Source organism: Podarcis bocagei, assembly GCF_964188305.1.
Source record: "Podarcis bocagei genome assembly, chromosome: 10".
Taxonomy (NCBI): Eukaryota; Metazoa; Chordata; class Lepidosauria; order Squamata; family Lacertidae; genus Podarcis; species Podarcis bocagei.
In genome coordinates, this window is record NC_138135.1 from 68,861,033 (window position 1) to 68,880,036 (window position 19,004).

Sequence of the window (19,004 nt, forward strand, 5' to 3'; positions counted from 1 at the left end):
TCTTAAAAACAAACAAAAACCCACAACGCGCACACACACAGCTGTACTGCACCTTGCAGGTTTGCCTTACCTGGTTTTAAGTATTTCATTGACTTTTTGCTCCAGTTCTATCCTTCGTAGACGTTCTTTTTCCAGCTCTTGTTTCAATGTTTCAGCATTCGTTTCTTCTCGCAACTTCCTGAGCTCCTCCTCTGTTAAAAAAAGGGAGGAAAGATAAAATAAGGGGGTTGTCCTTGATAAAAAGGTAAAGGTAAAGGGACCCCTGACCATTAGGTCCAGTCGTGACCGACTCTGGGGTTGCGGCGCTCATCTCGCTTTACTGGCCAAGGGAGCCGGTGTACAGCTTCCGGGTCATGTGGCCAGCATGACTAAGCCGCTTCTGGCGAACCAGAGCAGCGCACGGAAATGCCATTTACCTTCCCGCCGGAGTGGTACCTATTTATCTACTTGCACTTTGACGTGCTTTCAAACTGCTGGGTTGGCAGGAGCAGGGACCGAGCAATGGGAGCTCACCCCGTCGCGGGGATTCGAACCGCCGACCTTCTGACCAGCAAGCCCTAGGCTCTGTGGTTTAATCCACAGCGCCACCCGCGTCCTTGATAGCCAGACTAAAATCAAGCACCAGACCTAGGAACTTAAAAGGCTGAATGGGTTGTTCATGTTCCCCAGGTGTACTCTGGAAGAGGAATAGGCTTGGACAGTGGCAAATACAGTGGTACCTTGGTTCTCAAACGCCTTGGTTCCCAAACGCCAAAAACCCATAAGTGTTCCGGTTTTTGAATGTTTCTTGGAAGCCAAACGTCTGATGCGGCTGTTGGCTATTGTTTCCCAGACGCCTGCACCCATCAGAAGCTGAACCTTGGTTTTCGAACATTTTTGAAGTCGAACGGACTTCCAGAACAGATTAAGTTTGGCGCTTTTGTTTTTACTCTTTATTCTGCGTTTTTGAGGCTTTTTCGATTCATGTGTTTTTGTGACTGTGTGGAACCCAATTCAGCTACTGATTGATGGTGTGACTGCGGAAATGAATAAAAGGCCCACATCCAAACAATGATGGATCACCAGTGCAGGTAAGAAATAGTAATAATTTTAATTTTTATCATCTACAATACTGTCCTATTTATTTTATAGTACAGTACATTGATTATTGCTTTCATTATATGGATCAATGGGCTGGTTACATAGTAAAATTCGGATTTCCGGAATGGATTAAATTTGAGAAACAAGGTTTAGCACAAAGATGGAAATTACAAGAATTACCAACGATTGAGGAGTGGCAGATGATGATGATGGAATGTGCAGAATTGGCCAAAATGACTGTGAGGATTCGGAACCAAGGCGATCAGAAATTCCAGAGAGATTAGAGTAAATTTATTGAGTATTTAAGAGATTATTGTAAAAACTTGAAGATACTAGCAGGACTGACATAATCCCTGCAACATAGGGTAATTATTGACCATTAACAACAGAAGGACTCGATTTGTATTAAAGGACAGAAACTGACATTAGAAAGGCGTGCATAACTTATGAGGAAACAGAAAACCAGTTCAAGGGAGGGAGGGAAGCCACGAGCTCATGCAAATGCATTTGATTGATTATTGTAATGTTGTTATATGTTTTATTAATGAAAATAATAAAAATTATATCAAAAAACGTTTGAGAACCAAGGTACCGCTGTAGTATTATATGGGTCATACTTGTGAAGCGAATATTCCTTCACATCTCATAGATAGCTTGCATGCATCCAGTGAAGAATACGATTGGTAATGCAAAGCTCATTCTACATTAAATGCCTTTGCCATTCTAAAGCCGTACGCACAGGATTTTTTTTGTTTTTTGCTTTTTTCTAGGAAGGAAAGTGCTTCTGACAATACTGGCTTACTAATAATGCAAGCTATTATTGCTTTTAAAGGTCTAGCCCGCCGGATTAACATAGTGCAGTGCTCATGCTAGGTTTATGAAAGGCTTCTTTTGTACATTTGCCTTCATTTTATTTTTAATGACCTTTTAAGAATTGTTTGCACAGTCACTCAAACTAATGCAGGTGGGTGGGAAATGAAACAGCGGGCGGGGGGGGGGGAGAATGGAGGATAACTTTGAGTCATCCAAGGGTTTGTACACTCTGGTTTTAAGGTAATTATTCAGATGCAATGCTGGCCTCAAAAGCTTTCCTCATTGTTCTGTGGAGGAAGCTCTTAAAAAACCCCACAAAAAACACCAGAGGGAAGATGCAACATCAGGTGATTTTTATGCTACCGTATACTGTGTACCTTTTTATTTATTATAATTACTTTATTTATTAAATTTCTAGACTTCCCTTCATCTGAGAACCACAGGGTGGTTTACAATATAAAAACACAAAAATGTGTAACGTAGTAAGAAACCAAAACAATACACACACACATACCCAGTTTGAAAGACTGTTTAATTAACCAAAGGACTGGGAGAAGAGGGATGTTTTTGCCTGGCGCCTAAAGATATGTAAGGAAGGTGCCAGGTGAGTCTCCCTGGGGAGAAAATTCTAGAAGGCATCGCAGAAAAGTCCCACTCTCTTGTTGCCACCCTCCCGACTGTTTGTGAAGGAAACACCCGAATAAAGGTCTCAGGTGATTATATCTCAATTCTTCAGCGAGATCTGGAAAGGAGGTACAGTGGTACCTCGGGTTAAGAACTTAATTCGTTCTGGAGGTCTGTTCTTAACCTGAAACTGTTCTTAAGCTGAGGTACCACTTTAGCTAACGGGGCCTCCTGCTGCTGCAGTGCCGCCGCGTGATTTCTGTTCTCATCCTGAAGCAAAGTTCTTAACCTGAGGCAATATTTCTGGGTTAGGGGAGTCTGTAATCTGAAGCGTCTGTAACCTGAAGCGTCTGTAACCTGAAGCGTATGTAACCCGAGGTACCACTGTATTCTACTTGTAATGGTTCTAGGGGTTGCTCGTGCGTAAAACGGCGCCACACCTGGCTGGGTTGCCTGAGTGAACCCTTTCTGTCTGGACAGCCACTCGCCCGTGGCTGTCTCAATCGCTGGCAGAATCCGTCAGTGGGCGTTTCTTGAACGTCTTCCAGCAAAGAAGCTCTTTGACGCCTAGTCTCCGCCTACTTTCCCTGCGCGGAAGCCTTCTGCGCAGGGAGGGTGTGGGCATCGGAGGACCCGAGCTCTCCCCACTGGTCCCCGGCGAGGAGTCTTGGAGCCACCTCGCCGATTCCCCCATCTGCCCCCCTTCTCCACTGGTGCTACGCTGATTTCCTTCCCCAGAAGATGTGCTGCTTCTCTCCCTCCTGGGACGCTCTCCGGAATTCCTCTGGAGCCCTCCCTCTCCCTCTGGCTCCGATGGCAGTTCCCTGACACTACTGAATACTTGAACTTCTTCAAGCTTCACATCAGGATAGGATTCTTGTTGGGTTTCTGATAACTGGAGATTTTCCACACCTTTGATAGCTTTTCCTCCACCATTCTAGTTGCAGGTACTTTATAACACTGGAACATATCCTACAAATATGGTTTTTACCCTGGTGCTTCTTGCATTGGTACCATATTTTACTTTAAATGTTGCATCGTTGCTCCTGAATTTCAGAAGATCATACACGGAAGCCAGGTTTGTGTGACATCTAACATGCAGATTTGTGATACTTAAATATAATAGTCTTATATACCCCATTAGTCTAAATGTCAAGGGGTGTCCACAATCTCTTCTCTCCAAACAGGTCACCACTTTCTGCCCCGATGGATCTGGGGTGATGCATGAAACTGAAAATAATAGCAACCCCCTTGGTCGCCCACAGAATTTCACGTGCTCGCTCTTCCTTAAACCATAGCAGGGGCATAGCAGTTGCACACATACAGAGCTCTTTCTGAAACACTTAAGGCAACATTTCAGAATGAGGCACCCACATGGTTGTGATGGGAAGAGTGGAAACACTTGTCTCTTGCTCTTAATGTATCTGTGATGAGTAAAAATCAGTGTTTCAACTCCTCCAAAGTTGCACCTTCCCCTTCTTGCAATATGTGAGGTCAGAGGTGTTTAGGAAACAGTAAAAAGCCCCACCCTTCCTTTAATTTTCTGACCTTTTTACACTAGTACAATGGTACCTTGGTTCTCAAACCTAATCCGTTCCAGAAGTCCATTCCAAAGCCAAAGCGTTCCAAAACCAAGGCGCGCTTTCCCACAGAAAGTAATGCAAAATGGATTAATCTAGGCTTTTAAAAACAACCCCTAAAACAGCAATTTAACATGAATTGTACTATGTAACGAGACCACTGATCCATAAAATGAAAGCAATAAACAATGTACTGAAGCCACACAATCAATCAATCAGTAGCTGAACTGGGTTCCACAAAAAGCCACAAAAATGCAAAATAAATAGCGAAAAAAGACAGGCTCAAAACGGAAGCGTAACACTCAAAACGGAGCACGTTTGGCTTCTGAAAAAAGTTCGCAAACCAGAACACTTAATTCCAGGTTTGCAGTGTTTGGGTTCCAAGTTGTTCAAATACCAAAGCATTTGAGAAGCGAGGTACCACTGTACTGAAGTGTATTACATTTCAGATAGAGAAGACAACCAGAAGCACTTTGCATGATCTGTTTCCCACCCAAGCAACATTAACACAGAACTGTGCAAATCAACGTTCTTGAACCAGATGCCTTCCAGATGTTGTTGGACTACGGCTTCCTTTATTCCTGACTAAGTTGGTTCCGGGAGGCCTCCCTGGAAGACCAGACATTGGAGACAAACAGGACCATTATCACCATGCTTTATTTGTGAGCTGTCAGTAAGCATCTCATTGCCCTTCACAGGGAACAGAATGATGGACCGTTGGGCAATTGGCCTGATGTAGCAGAGCTTATCCATTCAAACCTATCCAGTAGAAAGAAGATTCCACCTAAACATTAGGAAGAACTTCCTGACAGTAAGAGCTGTTCGACAGTGGAATTTGCTGCCAAGGAGTGTGGTGGAGTCTCCTTCTTTGGAGGTCTTTAAGCAGAGGCTTGACATCCATATGTCAGGAGTGCTCTGATGGCGTTTCCTGCTTGGCAGGGGGTTGGACTCGATGGCCCTTGTGGTCTCTTCCAACTCTATGATTCTATGATTCATTCTGAAGGAAATCAGCCCTTAGTGCTCACTGGAAGGACAGATCCTGAAGCTGAGGCTCTAATACTTTGGCCACCTCAAGAGAAGAGAAGACTCCCTGGGAAAGACCCTGATGTTGGGAAAGATGGAGGGCACAAGGAGAAGGGGACGGCAGAAGACGAGATGGTTGGACACTGTTCTCGAAGCTACCAGCATGAGTTTGACCAAACTGCGGGAGGCAGTGGAAGACAGGAGTGCCTGGTGTGCATGGAGTCCATGGGGTGCCTGGTGTCCATGGGGTCACAAAGAGTCGGGCACGACTAAACGACTGAACAACAACTACCAATGAAACAGCTGTACATTGCGTCCTACACAAGCTGGAGCAGGCACTTCATACCTGTGCAATGTTCTGACCAGAATGAAAGATGACAGGATAATTAGCTGAAACTAATTGAGAGTCAAACCCATAAGCTTAAATTGAGAGTCACCAAAGCAGAACTGCCGGTATGCTATGCTTGCAGAGGCCAAGTTAAATAATGAGGCCACTGGCAATTTTAATGCCGTCAGCTGGCTGCGCGGATCAATGCTACTATTTCCCTGTGTAAACACAAGACAGAAATAGCTTTACTAAGCCCGTGTTAATTATGGCAAATCTCTTTAGAGGCTCTTTCCAAAATAGTATTTTGCATCAAGAGTATTGTATAATTGGTACAGACTGATCAAACCTCACACACCGTCCGACTTGTGGGCAGAGCCTTCACCTGTAATCAAAGAAGCATTTGCTACTTTTGATAATGCCATTTACATTCAGAATTAGCAAATGGACATAAGATGATTTCTCGTATATGCACCGCCAAACCATAATTTAGCACCAAAGCAAAAACCGAGCCTGTCCTTCTCCCCTCATCTAGCATGACCATGAAAAGGAGATTAAGAAATAATAATTTTATTTATGATTCTCAATTTTATACATTTCAATAATTTTACAATCATTTTAACATTTCAAAACTTGGTCCCTTTCCCCTCTTTCTGCGGTTTCTTAAATTTATTTTTAATGTCTCTGCATATCCAAATTAACTTAATTTGCTCAGTTATCCATCTACTTTAAATATAGGTACCCCTGACCGTTTGTGTCCTGATGCATTAAATGAACCACCAACTTTTCTACGGCCCTCAAGTGAAAATTCCCATGAAGCAAAGAGCAAGGCATCCTCTGGGATTTTAACAGGACTCCGTATGGCGAGGTGCCAAGCATTAGGGAGCCAAAAAAGTTAATGTAGGTCAGCACAGCCTTGTATCATTATGATTGGTCTGTTCGAGACTCTTAGCCTGTTTAACCAACCCATTGGAGAGCAGCACAGTAGATCTTAGCAAAGCCATCCAGGAGTCAGCTGAAACAAAGGGAGCTTTGAACAAATAAAATGTAATTGGACAGGACTGAAAAAATGTGCTTACCAAGGGTTGCGGTGGGGAGATCAGATTTGTATGCTGAAGGAGGGTGGAAAATTTATGAAGGTTGTGTTATTTATTCATTTGTAGGATGATACATACCCTCCTTTTGGCTTAAAAGGAGACCTTGTGGCAGTTCACATAGTGTGTGTGTGTGTGTGTGTGTGTGTGTGTGTGTGTGTATCTTAACCTGAAACCGTTCTTAACCTGAGGCGCACTTTCACTAATGGGGCCTCCCGCTGCCGCCGTTGCGCAATTTCTGTTCTCATCCTGAGGTAAAGTTCTTAACCCAAGGTACTACTTCCAGGTTGGCGGAGCCTGTAACCCAAACTATTTGTAACCCGAGGTACCACTGTGTGTGTGTGTGTGTGAGAGAGAGAGAGAGAGAGAGAGACGCGGGTGGCGCTGTGGTCTAAACCATTGAGCCTTGGGCTTGCCAATCGGAAGGTCAGCGGTTCGAATCCCCACGACGGGGTGAGCTCCTGTTGCTCGGTCCCAGCTCCTGCCAACCTAGCAGTTTGAAAGCATGTCAAAGTGCAAGTAGATAAATAGGTACTGCTCCGGCGGGAAGGTAAACGGCGTTTCTGTGCGCTGCTCTGGTTTCGCCAGAAGCAGCTTAGTTATGCTGGCCACATGACCTGGAAAAACTGTCTGCGGACAAACGTCGGCTTCCTCGGCCAATAAAGCGAGATGAGCGCCGCAACCCCAAAGTCGTTTGCGACTGGATTTAACTGTCAGGGGTCCTTTACTATCTATCTATCTATCTATCTATCTATCTATCTATCTATCTATCCACACACACACACACACACACACACAAAACCTACAGTAAAAATCAGCATACATGCATAAAGAAAAAGTGTTTTACTAATATTAACATGGCTGCGTTTTTAGTAATAAAAAGGTAACGTTTTGGTAATATTATTGATATTACAGTGGTACCTCGGGTTAAAAACTTAATTCATTCTGGAGGCCCATTCTTAACCTGAAACTGATCTTAACCTGAGGTACCACTTTAGCTGGGTCTCCCGCTGCTGCTGCGCCACCGGGCAATTTCTGTTCTCATCCTGAAGCAAAGTTCTTAACCCGTGGTACTATTTCTGGGTTAGCGGAGTCTGTAACTTGAAGCGTATGCAACCTGAAGCATATATAACCAGAGGTACCACTGTATTTACAATTTAGTTAGAGATCTAAAAAAACCACTAATGCTAGAGATTGCTTAGCAGGCCTTCTTAGGCAGGAAACTCAATGAAAGTGCAGCCACTGAGAATGTCCTCTCAAAAGATGCTGATGAGAACTGCACTTTCAGCACTGCGGCATTTCCCCAAGAAGATCAAATCAGAGCTAACCGAAGACCCCCTAACAGATCAGACTCTCCTAAATGACACAGAAAGATGTGGCCTTTCCCATAGCTCTCGGGAGACACCCATGTCCCTTTTCCTACAATCTTCACACCGAAGGTCAGAGTACAAATTTCTTCACAACCTGTCCCAGCTGCTGCACTTATAACATACGCAAATGGCAACCCCACTTAAAGCGGTGGCCTTTTTTGGCAGGCTGCCTCTTCACACTCCAGGAATAACACGGATTACGACCACCACACACAAAAAACAGCAGCGTCATGGCAAATGAAAATGATCCAAGGTTCCCGACGCAGAGCCTTTCCCATGTCATTCCGCTCGCCTGCAAACGGACAGGTGGAAAAGCACTAAAATGTTTATATGGGCAGACTCCCCGCTAACTGCCATTCTCCTCCCTCGACCGCAGTTGCCAACTCATCAGTGCCAACGTTAACCACAGTCTCCTGAAAGCCAAGACCTGAAATGGAGTTTGAACTGGGTTTTGTAGCTACGGGAGGGCTGCCTGGGTGGCAATCTTGCATTTATCACGTGGACTTTGGGGGCAGGGACAAAGGGCAAGTCGAATTGCCAATTTTCCTCTTTCACGGGAAGGCTCAAACACTTAAGAAAATGCGAGGTGCTGAGATATGTGGATGTATTTTTCCCCAAAAAATTTCTTTATTATTCCAAAACCAAAGAGAATTACAAACATCAAATTCAGAATCCATATTTGTTTTCTAACATAAACCTATTACATAAATTGCCTGAATTAAAACATACCTAATTACTCTAAACTTCCCTTTGCTGTATATAAATACAACACGATTAGAAAATTTATATTATAAATGATATTATAATTCCCATATACCCCCACTCCCCTTCACCCATGTATGATCTCAATTTTTTACTTCTTCCATCTTGTTGTGTTGTTATAATTTAATACCCGTTCAATTAATTCTGTTGTTATTTTCTTACTTAGCCCTGCACGTTTTGCACATTATTTATTCATACTTTGATTCCGGAACCATATTTTTTATGTATTCCTTCACTCCATTCCACTCTTTAATTATTCTCTGATTTGAGTGGCCTCTAATAATTGCCGTCAATTTTGCCATTTCTACAAACTCACAGAGTTTATTTTGCCATTCTAATACTGATGGGATTTTCTCCCCCTTCCAATTCCTTGCAATCAATATCCTGGCTGCTGCTGTTGCGTAGAGGAATGCATTTTTCTTGTCTCTGGGGATGTCATTAGATATTAGCTAATATCTAATATCTAGAGATATGTGGATATTTGACCCCCTCCTGCCTGCAAGATACTTACGATCAACAGGTTCTCTGTGGAGTTTAGCTCTTTCCCCTGCCAATGGAAACAAGCTCTCTAGTTTAGAAGAAATGCCAAACTGTAAAATAAAGCACACAAACTGAGCTTATTCATGGGGTCCAAAGGATAGCAGTGTGATACGTTTGGCACCAGCTTAGTTGCAGGAGTTGCCAAAGGAGCCATACAGGGCACCATCCAACCATCTTAGTGTTAGAATTCCTGCTCCATGACTGCAGTCATGGGATTGTTGTCTATCCCTTGACAATATATGTTTTGACTCCACAGAGTGGGATGCGACGGAGACAGGATGTTTGTGTTACTGTGTTCCGTGAAGTGGGACGATTGTCCTTTGTTCTTTTTTCTCTTTGCTGCCTGATGCTAGAGAGGGAGCCATGTTGCAGTGCTCCATGTGTGTTTATATGTAAATAAAGTAGATTAGCCAAAATGCTGAGTTGCTGAGGGCTGTTACGCAACTGCTCCTCACACTTAGGGACTCCACTCTGGATTTGTGTAGGGTTTACTCCAGGCATCCCCAACCTTCGGCCCTCCAGATGTTTTGGACTACAGTTCCCATCATCCCTGCCCACTGGTCCTGTTAGCTAGGGATCATGGGAGTTGTAGGCCAAAACATCTGGAGGGCTGCAGGTTGGGAATGCCTGGTGTCCTCCTTAGCCGCCTCTTCTCCTGAAGGTGCCCTGCAAGGCAGCAGAGGTTTAGGAGCAGAGCTTTTCTTCAGCTCGATGGGCTACCTTCCCAGGTTGACGAGCGCCATCTGCCCTTAAATTACACTGGCTCCCCAAATTTAGCACTGTTCCCTTGGTGAACGATGCAGCGAATTACAGACCACATTCCCAAACTGCGCGCATTTATATGAAGTAGCTACACACAGGCAAGCGCTGCCTTATTCTCTCCAGTACTGAGAAATGTTGAGGAAGGCTTATTGGCTTTTGCCATTAATTTGCAAAATTATACAGGATTACAGGTCCCCTCCTGATCACAGTCATAAAAACCAAACTGGTCAGGTCACAAATAAGGTGTCATGATAGAATTCGGATGGAGCTGATAGGACCTATTCAATAGGTGCTTACAAACCACCAAGCATTACATTTATTTTTTATTTTACTCACAAGGTGTTTCACTGATACTATTTTACTCACAGGCTATTACAGGAACGATGACAGATCTATCCCGCAACTTCAGCAAGTCTGGCATCTTTTATACACTAGAGATGTCACACAAATCCCTCATCTGTTAAGGGTTTAACAGAGTTCACGGTGACTGGCTAACCTCTGAAAAAACCAAGACGTGCTGTTCCCAAAGAGGAGTGAAAAAATTATCAATCTAGGCTTGAGTACGCGAGAAACGACTTCTGCAAGGGGGCTGGGACCAGTTTTTATAGCTCAGTCATCAGAAAAGCTCACTGTAACTGGGAAAAGTGGCAGGTGAACTCAACAGCAAGGCCTTGTTAGCTTTGCATCCTTTCTCCTGTGCAAAATAAAGACAGGCTGTTATGCCTGTGATGCTCAGAAATCCACATGGGAGTGTTTTGCACTGGATGTTTCAACAAGCAGCTAATTGCATTGTTCTTCTCAATGCAACAGGAGATTTTGTTTATTTTAACAGAGAGCTGTTTGAAAGGGTGCAGAGCGCCCTAACTCACATTTTACCATTGCTAACAACACCACTTGACAGTTGCAATTATTCATCCCAGTGAAACGTCTCCTTTCAAGATTCCTGGGTTTTTAAAAATGGTTTATTAAGGGCAGAATCAGGAGAGCTTTTTCTGCTTCACAATGACTTAGTTGGAGGCATACAGCTAGCTTCTCTTAAAACAACAGCATCAGAAGAGACCCGTGTTTTATGGAGCTTCCGTTCTAAGCGCATGCTTTTTGCAGAACCACCAAGTGGATTTCTGCAAGGCAGCCCCCAACAGAGGTTTTGACTTGCAGGTGTCTGGCACCCGGGTGGAGCTGATGGCAAAGCTTTCGGTCTGCTTTTGCGGCTGAAGCAGGCGGGCAGAACACTCAGCCCACTCTGACTCAAGGTGGGAAAGGTGTAAAAGGAAGAGGATATCGGAACAACTCTCCACATTTCCCCTTGTGGTGCTAATTTTGCAACCACTAACACAGCATCTTCAGTACTAGGGCTGGGCAATATAGCAATATATCATCCAAAACCAGTTTGAAGTCCATATATGGTGATATCGGTTTGACACTCTCTCTCTCTCTAACTTTTATTTTAAAAAAAGTTTTACAATTTAGAATATTCATTTAGACAACCTTTAAATATCAATGACTTCTTCGCTTTCCATGGTTCATTTTGAATTGCATAAATCCCAGCATGTTTCATATACAGTGGTACCTCTAGTTGCGGACACGATCTGTTCCGTGTGCCGTTCGCACCCCAAAAAGTCCGCAACTAGAGCAGCGCTTCTGCGCATGCACAAAGCACAGAGAACACTTCTGCGAACGCGGCGAAACCCGGAAGTATACACTTCCAGGTTTGCAGCGTTCACAAGCCAAAAAGGCGCAACATGAACCTAACGCAACATGAGGTATGACTGTGAACTAAACCATTCAGTATTCTATTGTCACTTCCATCAAAACTTATTTACACTGTTGAATTTATCTTAATGCTGCCAATGTTTTCAAAGGTACACAATTTCCCCACATATAATCAATATAAACATTTTTCCAATCTTCCCTAAACGAATGTTCTTCTTGTTCTCTTATTCTATACATTAGATCCGGTCGGTTTGACCATTTTTGACCTGGCAATAGATTGTGAATCATGATGTGAGCGGGTGTGCGCTAGGCAAAAATCACGAAGTGGGGGAAACCGTGAAGCCAGTGGATGCCTCTACAAAGCTCCATCCTCATTTCAGACATCATGATATACCATGATTCTTAGCTGGTGATATATCATTATTCTGAAAACCAGGTATCGCCCAGCCCCATTCGGTCCTAGATGGCCTCTGAAGGAGAACAATAGAAGAAGAATGCATGTCTGTTTTGGATCCTTAATGGGCTGTGCAGCTCAAAGAAGGAACACATGCAGAATGAAAATGATGCTGATTTAATTCTGGGAACCAGTGGGAAATGAACGCTCCTGACCCTCGCTTTAATACATAGGTGGGGAGCCTCAGGCCCAGGGCCCAATGCGGCCCTTCAGACCCCGCAAATCTGGCCCCCAAAACTCTCCCCAGACCACGCTCCTCACCAGTCCCGACTCTTGCCCCTGACTGCAATGTTGTCCTTGGACTTCAGTGGTCCCTCTCACTTGTCTGGAGGGAGGCAAGACAGTGTGAGTGTCTGCAGAAACCAGCCTTACTGTACAAAGGTGAGAAACAGCTCAGTTGGTACAACATGAGATTCTTAATTGCAGGGCTGTGGGTTCGAGACTCACGATGGGCAAAAGATCCCTGAATGAAGGGGGCTGGATTACCCTCGTGGCCCCGTCCAACGCTACGATTCTACCAAAGGTAGCGTTCACATCCATTGCTCCGCCCAGTTTTGTCTCTGGCCCCACCCACCGCTGTCATGCGGCCCTTGAAAGATTGCACAGAGAAGAGCACAGCCTTCGGACAGAAAAAGATTCCCCATCCCAGCTCTAATGCAAGAAATGTTTCTGCAAGGTGACTAAATTTGGCCTGTTCCAGGACTGCTGGTATGTCCTTTGATCTACAAAGCTCCCAGTCTTTCTCTCTGAACATTAAAGGCTTCCAGTTTTCTATTAGCACCAGAGGCAAAATCATACGCCGCAAACTCGTTCTCAAGAGTGAATTCTTGTGCAGCCAAAATGGCAAAGCGATGCAAAAGAGGATTGCATAGGGTGTAGTGTTTTCTATTTTATCTGTGTATTTTATCTATAAGCCACCTGGGGAAAACGTAGGATGATGATGATGATGATGATGATGATGATGATGATGATGATGAAGAAGAAGAAGAAGAAGAAGAAGAAGAAGAAGACAGAAAAAATATTCAGAGAAAAAAGCCCTAAGGGTGAATTTGCATAGATACAAATGCATTTTCCATCTTCCACATTTAGCTGCATTTCCCCCCTAAATGCAACCTCATTTTTAGGTGGCAATACAAGTTTCCAATTTTGAAAAGAGGCTCATAACTCTTCAAAGTAACACACTGAAGTCATGTCTTACGAACTTGCTGTTTACTTCCTCTTTATCATGAAAATACTCAAAAACCAGACCAACCAACTCCTGCACCCCCCAATAATACACTAACAGGCTTTCTTTGTTTTCGTTTTTAATGCTGGCTGGAAAATATTAGCACACATGACTCCCTCAACACAACACTTCACACATTCTTTTCTACTAAACATTTCCAAGACTTCTCAACAGCTTTAAACACATGCAAAACAAAAACTTCCAATTTGCTGGATTATATTATCCTACAAAGCATTTTTCTGTCGAAGATAATCCCTTACGTTCCTTAATATAGGCATTTTTTTAAAAAACACGAGGCAGCAGTTTTGAAACACTCTTATAAATAAAATTATAAAGTAAGTACTATACCATGAAACAGGGGGAAATTTCCCTCCTTGCTGCAGTCTCAAGCATAGTGTTTTGTTAGCATCCTAATTACTTCTGTTTTCTAGCTCGCTTCCCTTTTGGTTCCACAACTGAAGTAATGGACTTGAACGGCTACAGGTTGCCAAATCTCAGAACTTGGGCAGACGATAAGTGAGGGTTGCTAGTGAAAAGTGACAACCCGGAAGCAGAAGGGTGAGTGTGAGCAGGCAACTGAAGCTCTAACGGGAGAAAAGGAAAACAAATATACCCGAGGGCAGGCGAATCGCCTCCCTTTTTCTCCTCTCTGTTAGGAAGGCTTTAGGCAGGGTGCCTACGATTTTTCGAGAATGCTATTTTAACACGGCGGCGGCGGATAAAGTGCTGTGTCAAGCTGTCTTCAACAACTGTATATATTACTAGGTCATGCATGGATCAGGTATCTAGACCCGTAGGTGCTCTGATGGTATCTGTCAGGCATTTGTTACAGCATTAGCCTAGCACCAAAGGTCCAGAGAAGAGCAAGAGGCAGACAACTGCAGATACTGGCTCAGAAAGGAATGGGGCAGACCCAAAGGACATCATTTATAGGCTTCTGAATCACGTTGTAGCCTTGAGCAGGACTAGAAAACTCAGAAATATAGGCTAGGTTCCTTAAACTAAGGTCACAGTCACTGAAACGAAACGTCCACTTGCTATTTGGGGGGCTCTAAAGTCTTATTTTTCAAACAATGGACTGATTGGGATTTGATTCTCAGTTAATAATATTAGTAAGAATTTTGTTATTTATACAACGCCCATCTGGTTGGGTTTCCCCAGCCACTCTGGGCGGCTCCCAACGGAACACTAAAAACAGAATAAAACTTCAAACCTTAAAAACTTCCCTAAACAGGGCTGCCTTCAGATGTCTTCTAAATGTCTGGTAGTTGTTTATTTCCTTGACATCTGGTGGGAGGGTGTTCCACAGGGCGGGCACCACCACCAAGAAGGCCCTCTGCCTGGTTCCCTGTAACCTCACATCTCGCAGTAAGGGAACCAGGAGAAGGCCCTTGGAGATGGACCTCAGTGTCTGTGCTGAACGATGGGGGTGGAGATGCTCCTTCAGGTATATTGGGCCGAGGCTGTTTAGGGCTTTGAAGGTCAGCACCAACACTTTGAATTGTGCTTGGAAATGTACCGGGAGCCAATGTAGGTCTTTCAGGACTGGTGTTATGTGGTCTCGGCGGCCGATCCCAGTCACCAGTCTAGCTGTCGCATTCCGGATTAGTTGTACCTTCAAAGGTAGCCCCACGTAGAGTACATTGCAATAGTCCAAGCGGGAGATAACCAGATCATGTGCCACTCTGGCGAGACAGTCTGCGGATAGGTAGGGTCTCAGCCTGCATACCAGATGGAGCTGGTAGGCAGCTGCCCTCAACACAGAATTGACCTGCGCCTCAGGCGAAGAACGTCAAGAGCTTAAAGAAGAAAGGTCTCTTTGATCCAGGGACAGTTCACATACTATACTGGCCTATTCCGACCTCTTTTTCTGTAGCAGCTCAGGCTGCACAGAAAAAGCAATTTGGTTCCATAAATTCAATCCAATTGGGCAGATAAAATACTGCTGATGGAATTCTACAGTGTGTGAAAACAGTCCCGATCCAATGATCCCCAGGCATGTACCTCCAGATAGTGATGACAGGCGCCAGATTGGCACCCAGACATCTTTACTTGGTGGGAAACGCACCTGGCGCTTGGCTAATTTCAAACACTGGTTGAGGAAACACAGAGGTTAGATTTTCCTTCGACACCATGGGGGAGGTCTTTGGTGTACACAAAAGGCCTCTACAAATCCACAGGCCAGCAGCTGTCGAGAAACGCCTCTGCTTACCAGGCAGGAGAAACTCTCCTCCTTGCAAAGTACAGTGGGGCCTCGGGTTAAGAACATAATTCGTTCTGGAGGTCCGTTCTTAACCTGAAACTGTTCTTAACCTGAGATACCACTTTAGCTAATGGAGCCTCCCACTGCTGCCACGCCGCCACCGGGCCATTTCTGTTCTCATCCTGAAGCAAAGTTCTTAACCCGAGGTACTATTTCTGGGTTAGCGGAGTCTGTAACCTGAAGCGTCTGTAACCCGAGGTACCACTGTATTACAATTACAAGAGCTCTAATTCAAGGCCAAGTGAATCACTTCGAGCGAGGTGACAAAATTCAAAGCACACACAAGTCTAAACCAACACTGTCAAGCTATGCTTTGGCTTGTTTATCCGCTGAAAAGGAAAAAAAAGCAGGCCCTCAGCTCAAGGCCACTAGGGCAGCAGCAGACAGAAGGCACAATACAAAGACTTGTTTGAACTAAGCCCATGTGATACAGGTAGAAGCTTTCCAGCCCCGCTAGAGGCAGCATGCAAAATCCTCAGTTGGATTAGGAAGCATGTGTGCAAAATTTGCATGGTTCGGCTGGCAGACTGGAACATGCAAATCCCCAGGTCGGTAAAGGGCTGAAACTCAGTGGGAGAGCATCTCATATACATACAGATGGCCGCATGTCCAAATGCCGACATCTCCTGGCAGCGACCCCTGTCTCAAAGTGCAGGGGGGCCGCTGCCAACCAGTGTAGAGCAGAGTTTCCCAAACTTGGCTCTCCAGTTGTTTTTGGACTACAGTTCCCATCATCCCTGACCACTGGTCCTGCTAGCAAGGGATGATGGGCATTGTAGTCCAAAAAACAGTTGGAGACCCAAGTTTGGGAAACTCAATCCTAAACTAGGTGGAACAATGGTCTGACTCTGTATAAGGAAGCTTTCTGTAGTCCTCTAGCACTTAAAGAGCTGGAATCTTACGAATCCTAAAACGGAGCTGGGCTGGGGGGAGGAGTCAGATTCAATCTCCCTGCTCCCCCCCCCCCTTGCCAAGTCAGCAATCGGTGGGATTTTGTCATTCTATGAAGAGCCGTATGTGTGCCACTCCTGTTAAACACCATGCCCTCTGCTGGATTGGAGCCAGATCATAACTGCCTTGGGTTTCAGGACCAGAAGGGACAAGCCAGAGGGTTTTTATTATTGTTGTTGCTGTTGTAGTTTTGTTAGTTGCTTGCTGCATAGCATGCCTCCAAGCGGTCTGCAATTGTAAAACACACACACACACACCAGAAACCAAAGGAAACAAAGCAGCATTATTCACACACACATAAAAGCTCATCCTGCACCATGGAGCAAAAGCGAGCAGGGTTAAATCAGAAACACCCTCTTCAAATTGCTCCTCACCTTGTGCTTAGTCACTGTGCAAACTGTTGCCACCCAATGTGTGCACAAGAGGGCGGGGGAAGCACCTTTTCACCCCCCCCGGCATGTTCCCACACCTGACAGGCGACTCTTGGCACCCTAGCCATGTGCCAGGATTGTGTTTATTAAGCAGAGAAGAGAGTGCCACAAGCCTCGAGATCACCAGAATCATCATCATCATCATCATCATCTTGCGTTGCAACAAACAGCACTCCATGCTTCCAGGGAAGAGGCCCCACCCCAACCAATATTTCCTGATTGACTGGCAAGCAGAAAGGAAGCTCTCCTCCTAATCGCTCAGTATCGAAATTTGTCTCCCCTATTCAGAACAGGCTGATGTAAGAAGGCGCTAGCTTTCTGCCGCCAGAAATTGGAGATGCTTCCTCACATTTGCCTTGATATGCTGAGCCCGTGGGTTGTTTCTCTGGCTTGCAGCGAGGCAGTTAAAAAAAGAAAACTTGCCTAGTACTCCTACCCATGTAAACAAGCCCTCCGGCGATCTATTTTTATGTACAGTCGCTGCTTTTCACCTTAATTGTGTCTTGCTCAGAATGAGCTGAACAATGGCTACGTAGGCGTGTAAAGCCAAACCATGGTTTAGTGTTACATGCACCATCAGGAAGTAGTCTTACGGCTCATGCATTTTCGCCTCTCCCCCGCACCCTTTGGCAAGGAGGAGGACTCTACCAGAGTTTAGTTTTACCTTCTACCTGGGCCAGGGATCGTGTTTTAAAATGAACTCTGGTTGGTTAAAAAAAAATCAACCTTCAGAAACTGTGGTTGACATTTCCTTCTTTTGAAAATGGCCAGTTTGTTTTTAAACTATGATCCAATGACATCAAGCTAACATTTTAGGAAACTCAAACTAAATTCTGGGTCATAGCAGCTCCTTTCTGCTCACGCGTGTAAAGCTGTATCCGTTTTCAGTTTCCACAATCAGACAACTAATGGTGAGCAACTATTTTTTAGATGTTACTTGATTAATTCAAACTCACAGTAGCACCCACAATACCCATCTGTCCTTAACACTGGGGAGAACAGATTATTATTATTATTACTAATAGCCAGCCCATCTGGCTGGGTTTCCCCAGCCACTCTGGGCTGCTCCCAGCAGAATAACAACAACAACAGAAGAAGAAGAAGAAGAAGAAGAAGAAGAAGAAGAAGAAGAAGAAGAAGAAACATCTGTTCACATCTGTCACAGTTCTACAGCCTGCTTATTCTGAACGCATATACAAATGTGACCTCTGATTGAAACCAAAATACTTTGGTTTTAGTTATCGTAATATAACTGAAGCAGTTTGACCACTTTATAAACAGTTTTGCATTATAGTTATCCAGCTTACATCCTTCAAGCAGAGGGCTGCGTCCTAACACTACCATCTTCCATTCACACAAAGGAGTTTCTATTCTTCCCCGCCCCTCCCGCAAGATCCCATGTCATCAAAATCTGCACTGGGAAGGTCCCCTGACTCTTTGGAGTGGATGCAGGTAGCAGGAAAGGAAAGGGGACAGAGTAGAAATTCAGTATGTGCACATGGACACACAATAGAATTTGAAAGCAGGCAGCTGCTGTGTTTATAGGACTTGATAGAAAAACCTTGCTATCCCGAAAAGGACCACACTGAGGATTCCATCTGAAAAGGAAATTGTTCTTTTCCCTCCCTGCAAAGCGCACCTCCATCTCTCCATCAATAGTTAGAAGCTTCCGAGCCGCACAGCGCCTGACTTGCTGAAAATAAGCTAGTGTTTGCCATCATCCTTTGCCTAGATAAGACATTTCATCACTCCCTCTCCACAATTAGCCGATTCCTAAACACCTCGTCGCTCCACATTTATAAATCTGAACTTTGAAAGAGTTTGCAGCTATCGAAACAAGTGAATTCACGCCGAGTGGTTCTTTTACATTAACAGCTTGTCATAAGATGAGCCAACATTTTAAAATCCACGTTTCCTACAGTCCTTCGCCCCCACCCCCCATTTCCTGGCCATGCACCAGATCATTGCTACATGCGCCACTATCATGCCATAAA

The 19,004-nt window shown here is 44.5% G+C and overlaps 1 protein-coding gene across 7 annotated transcripts in view; it reads right to left on the minus strand.

Moving 5' to 3' along the window:
* The window catches only part of GRAMD4 (GRAM domain containing 4), a 108,410-nt gene that overhangs the window by 43,554 nt on the left and 45,852 nt on the right, over positions 1-19,004 (minus strand). For all 7 annotated transcript variants that reach the window (XM_081211632.1, XM_081211628.1, XM_081211629.1 and 4 more), the window contains one exon: positions 71-191. In XM_081211632.1, coding sequence (XP_081067758.1) covers positions 71-191 — 121 coding nt within the window. The remainder of the gene's footprint in view (positions 1-70; positions 192-19,004) is intronic.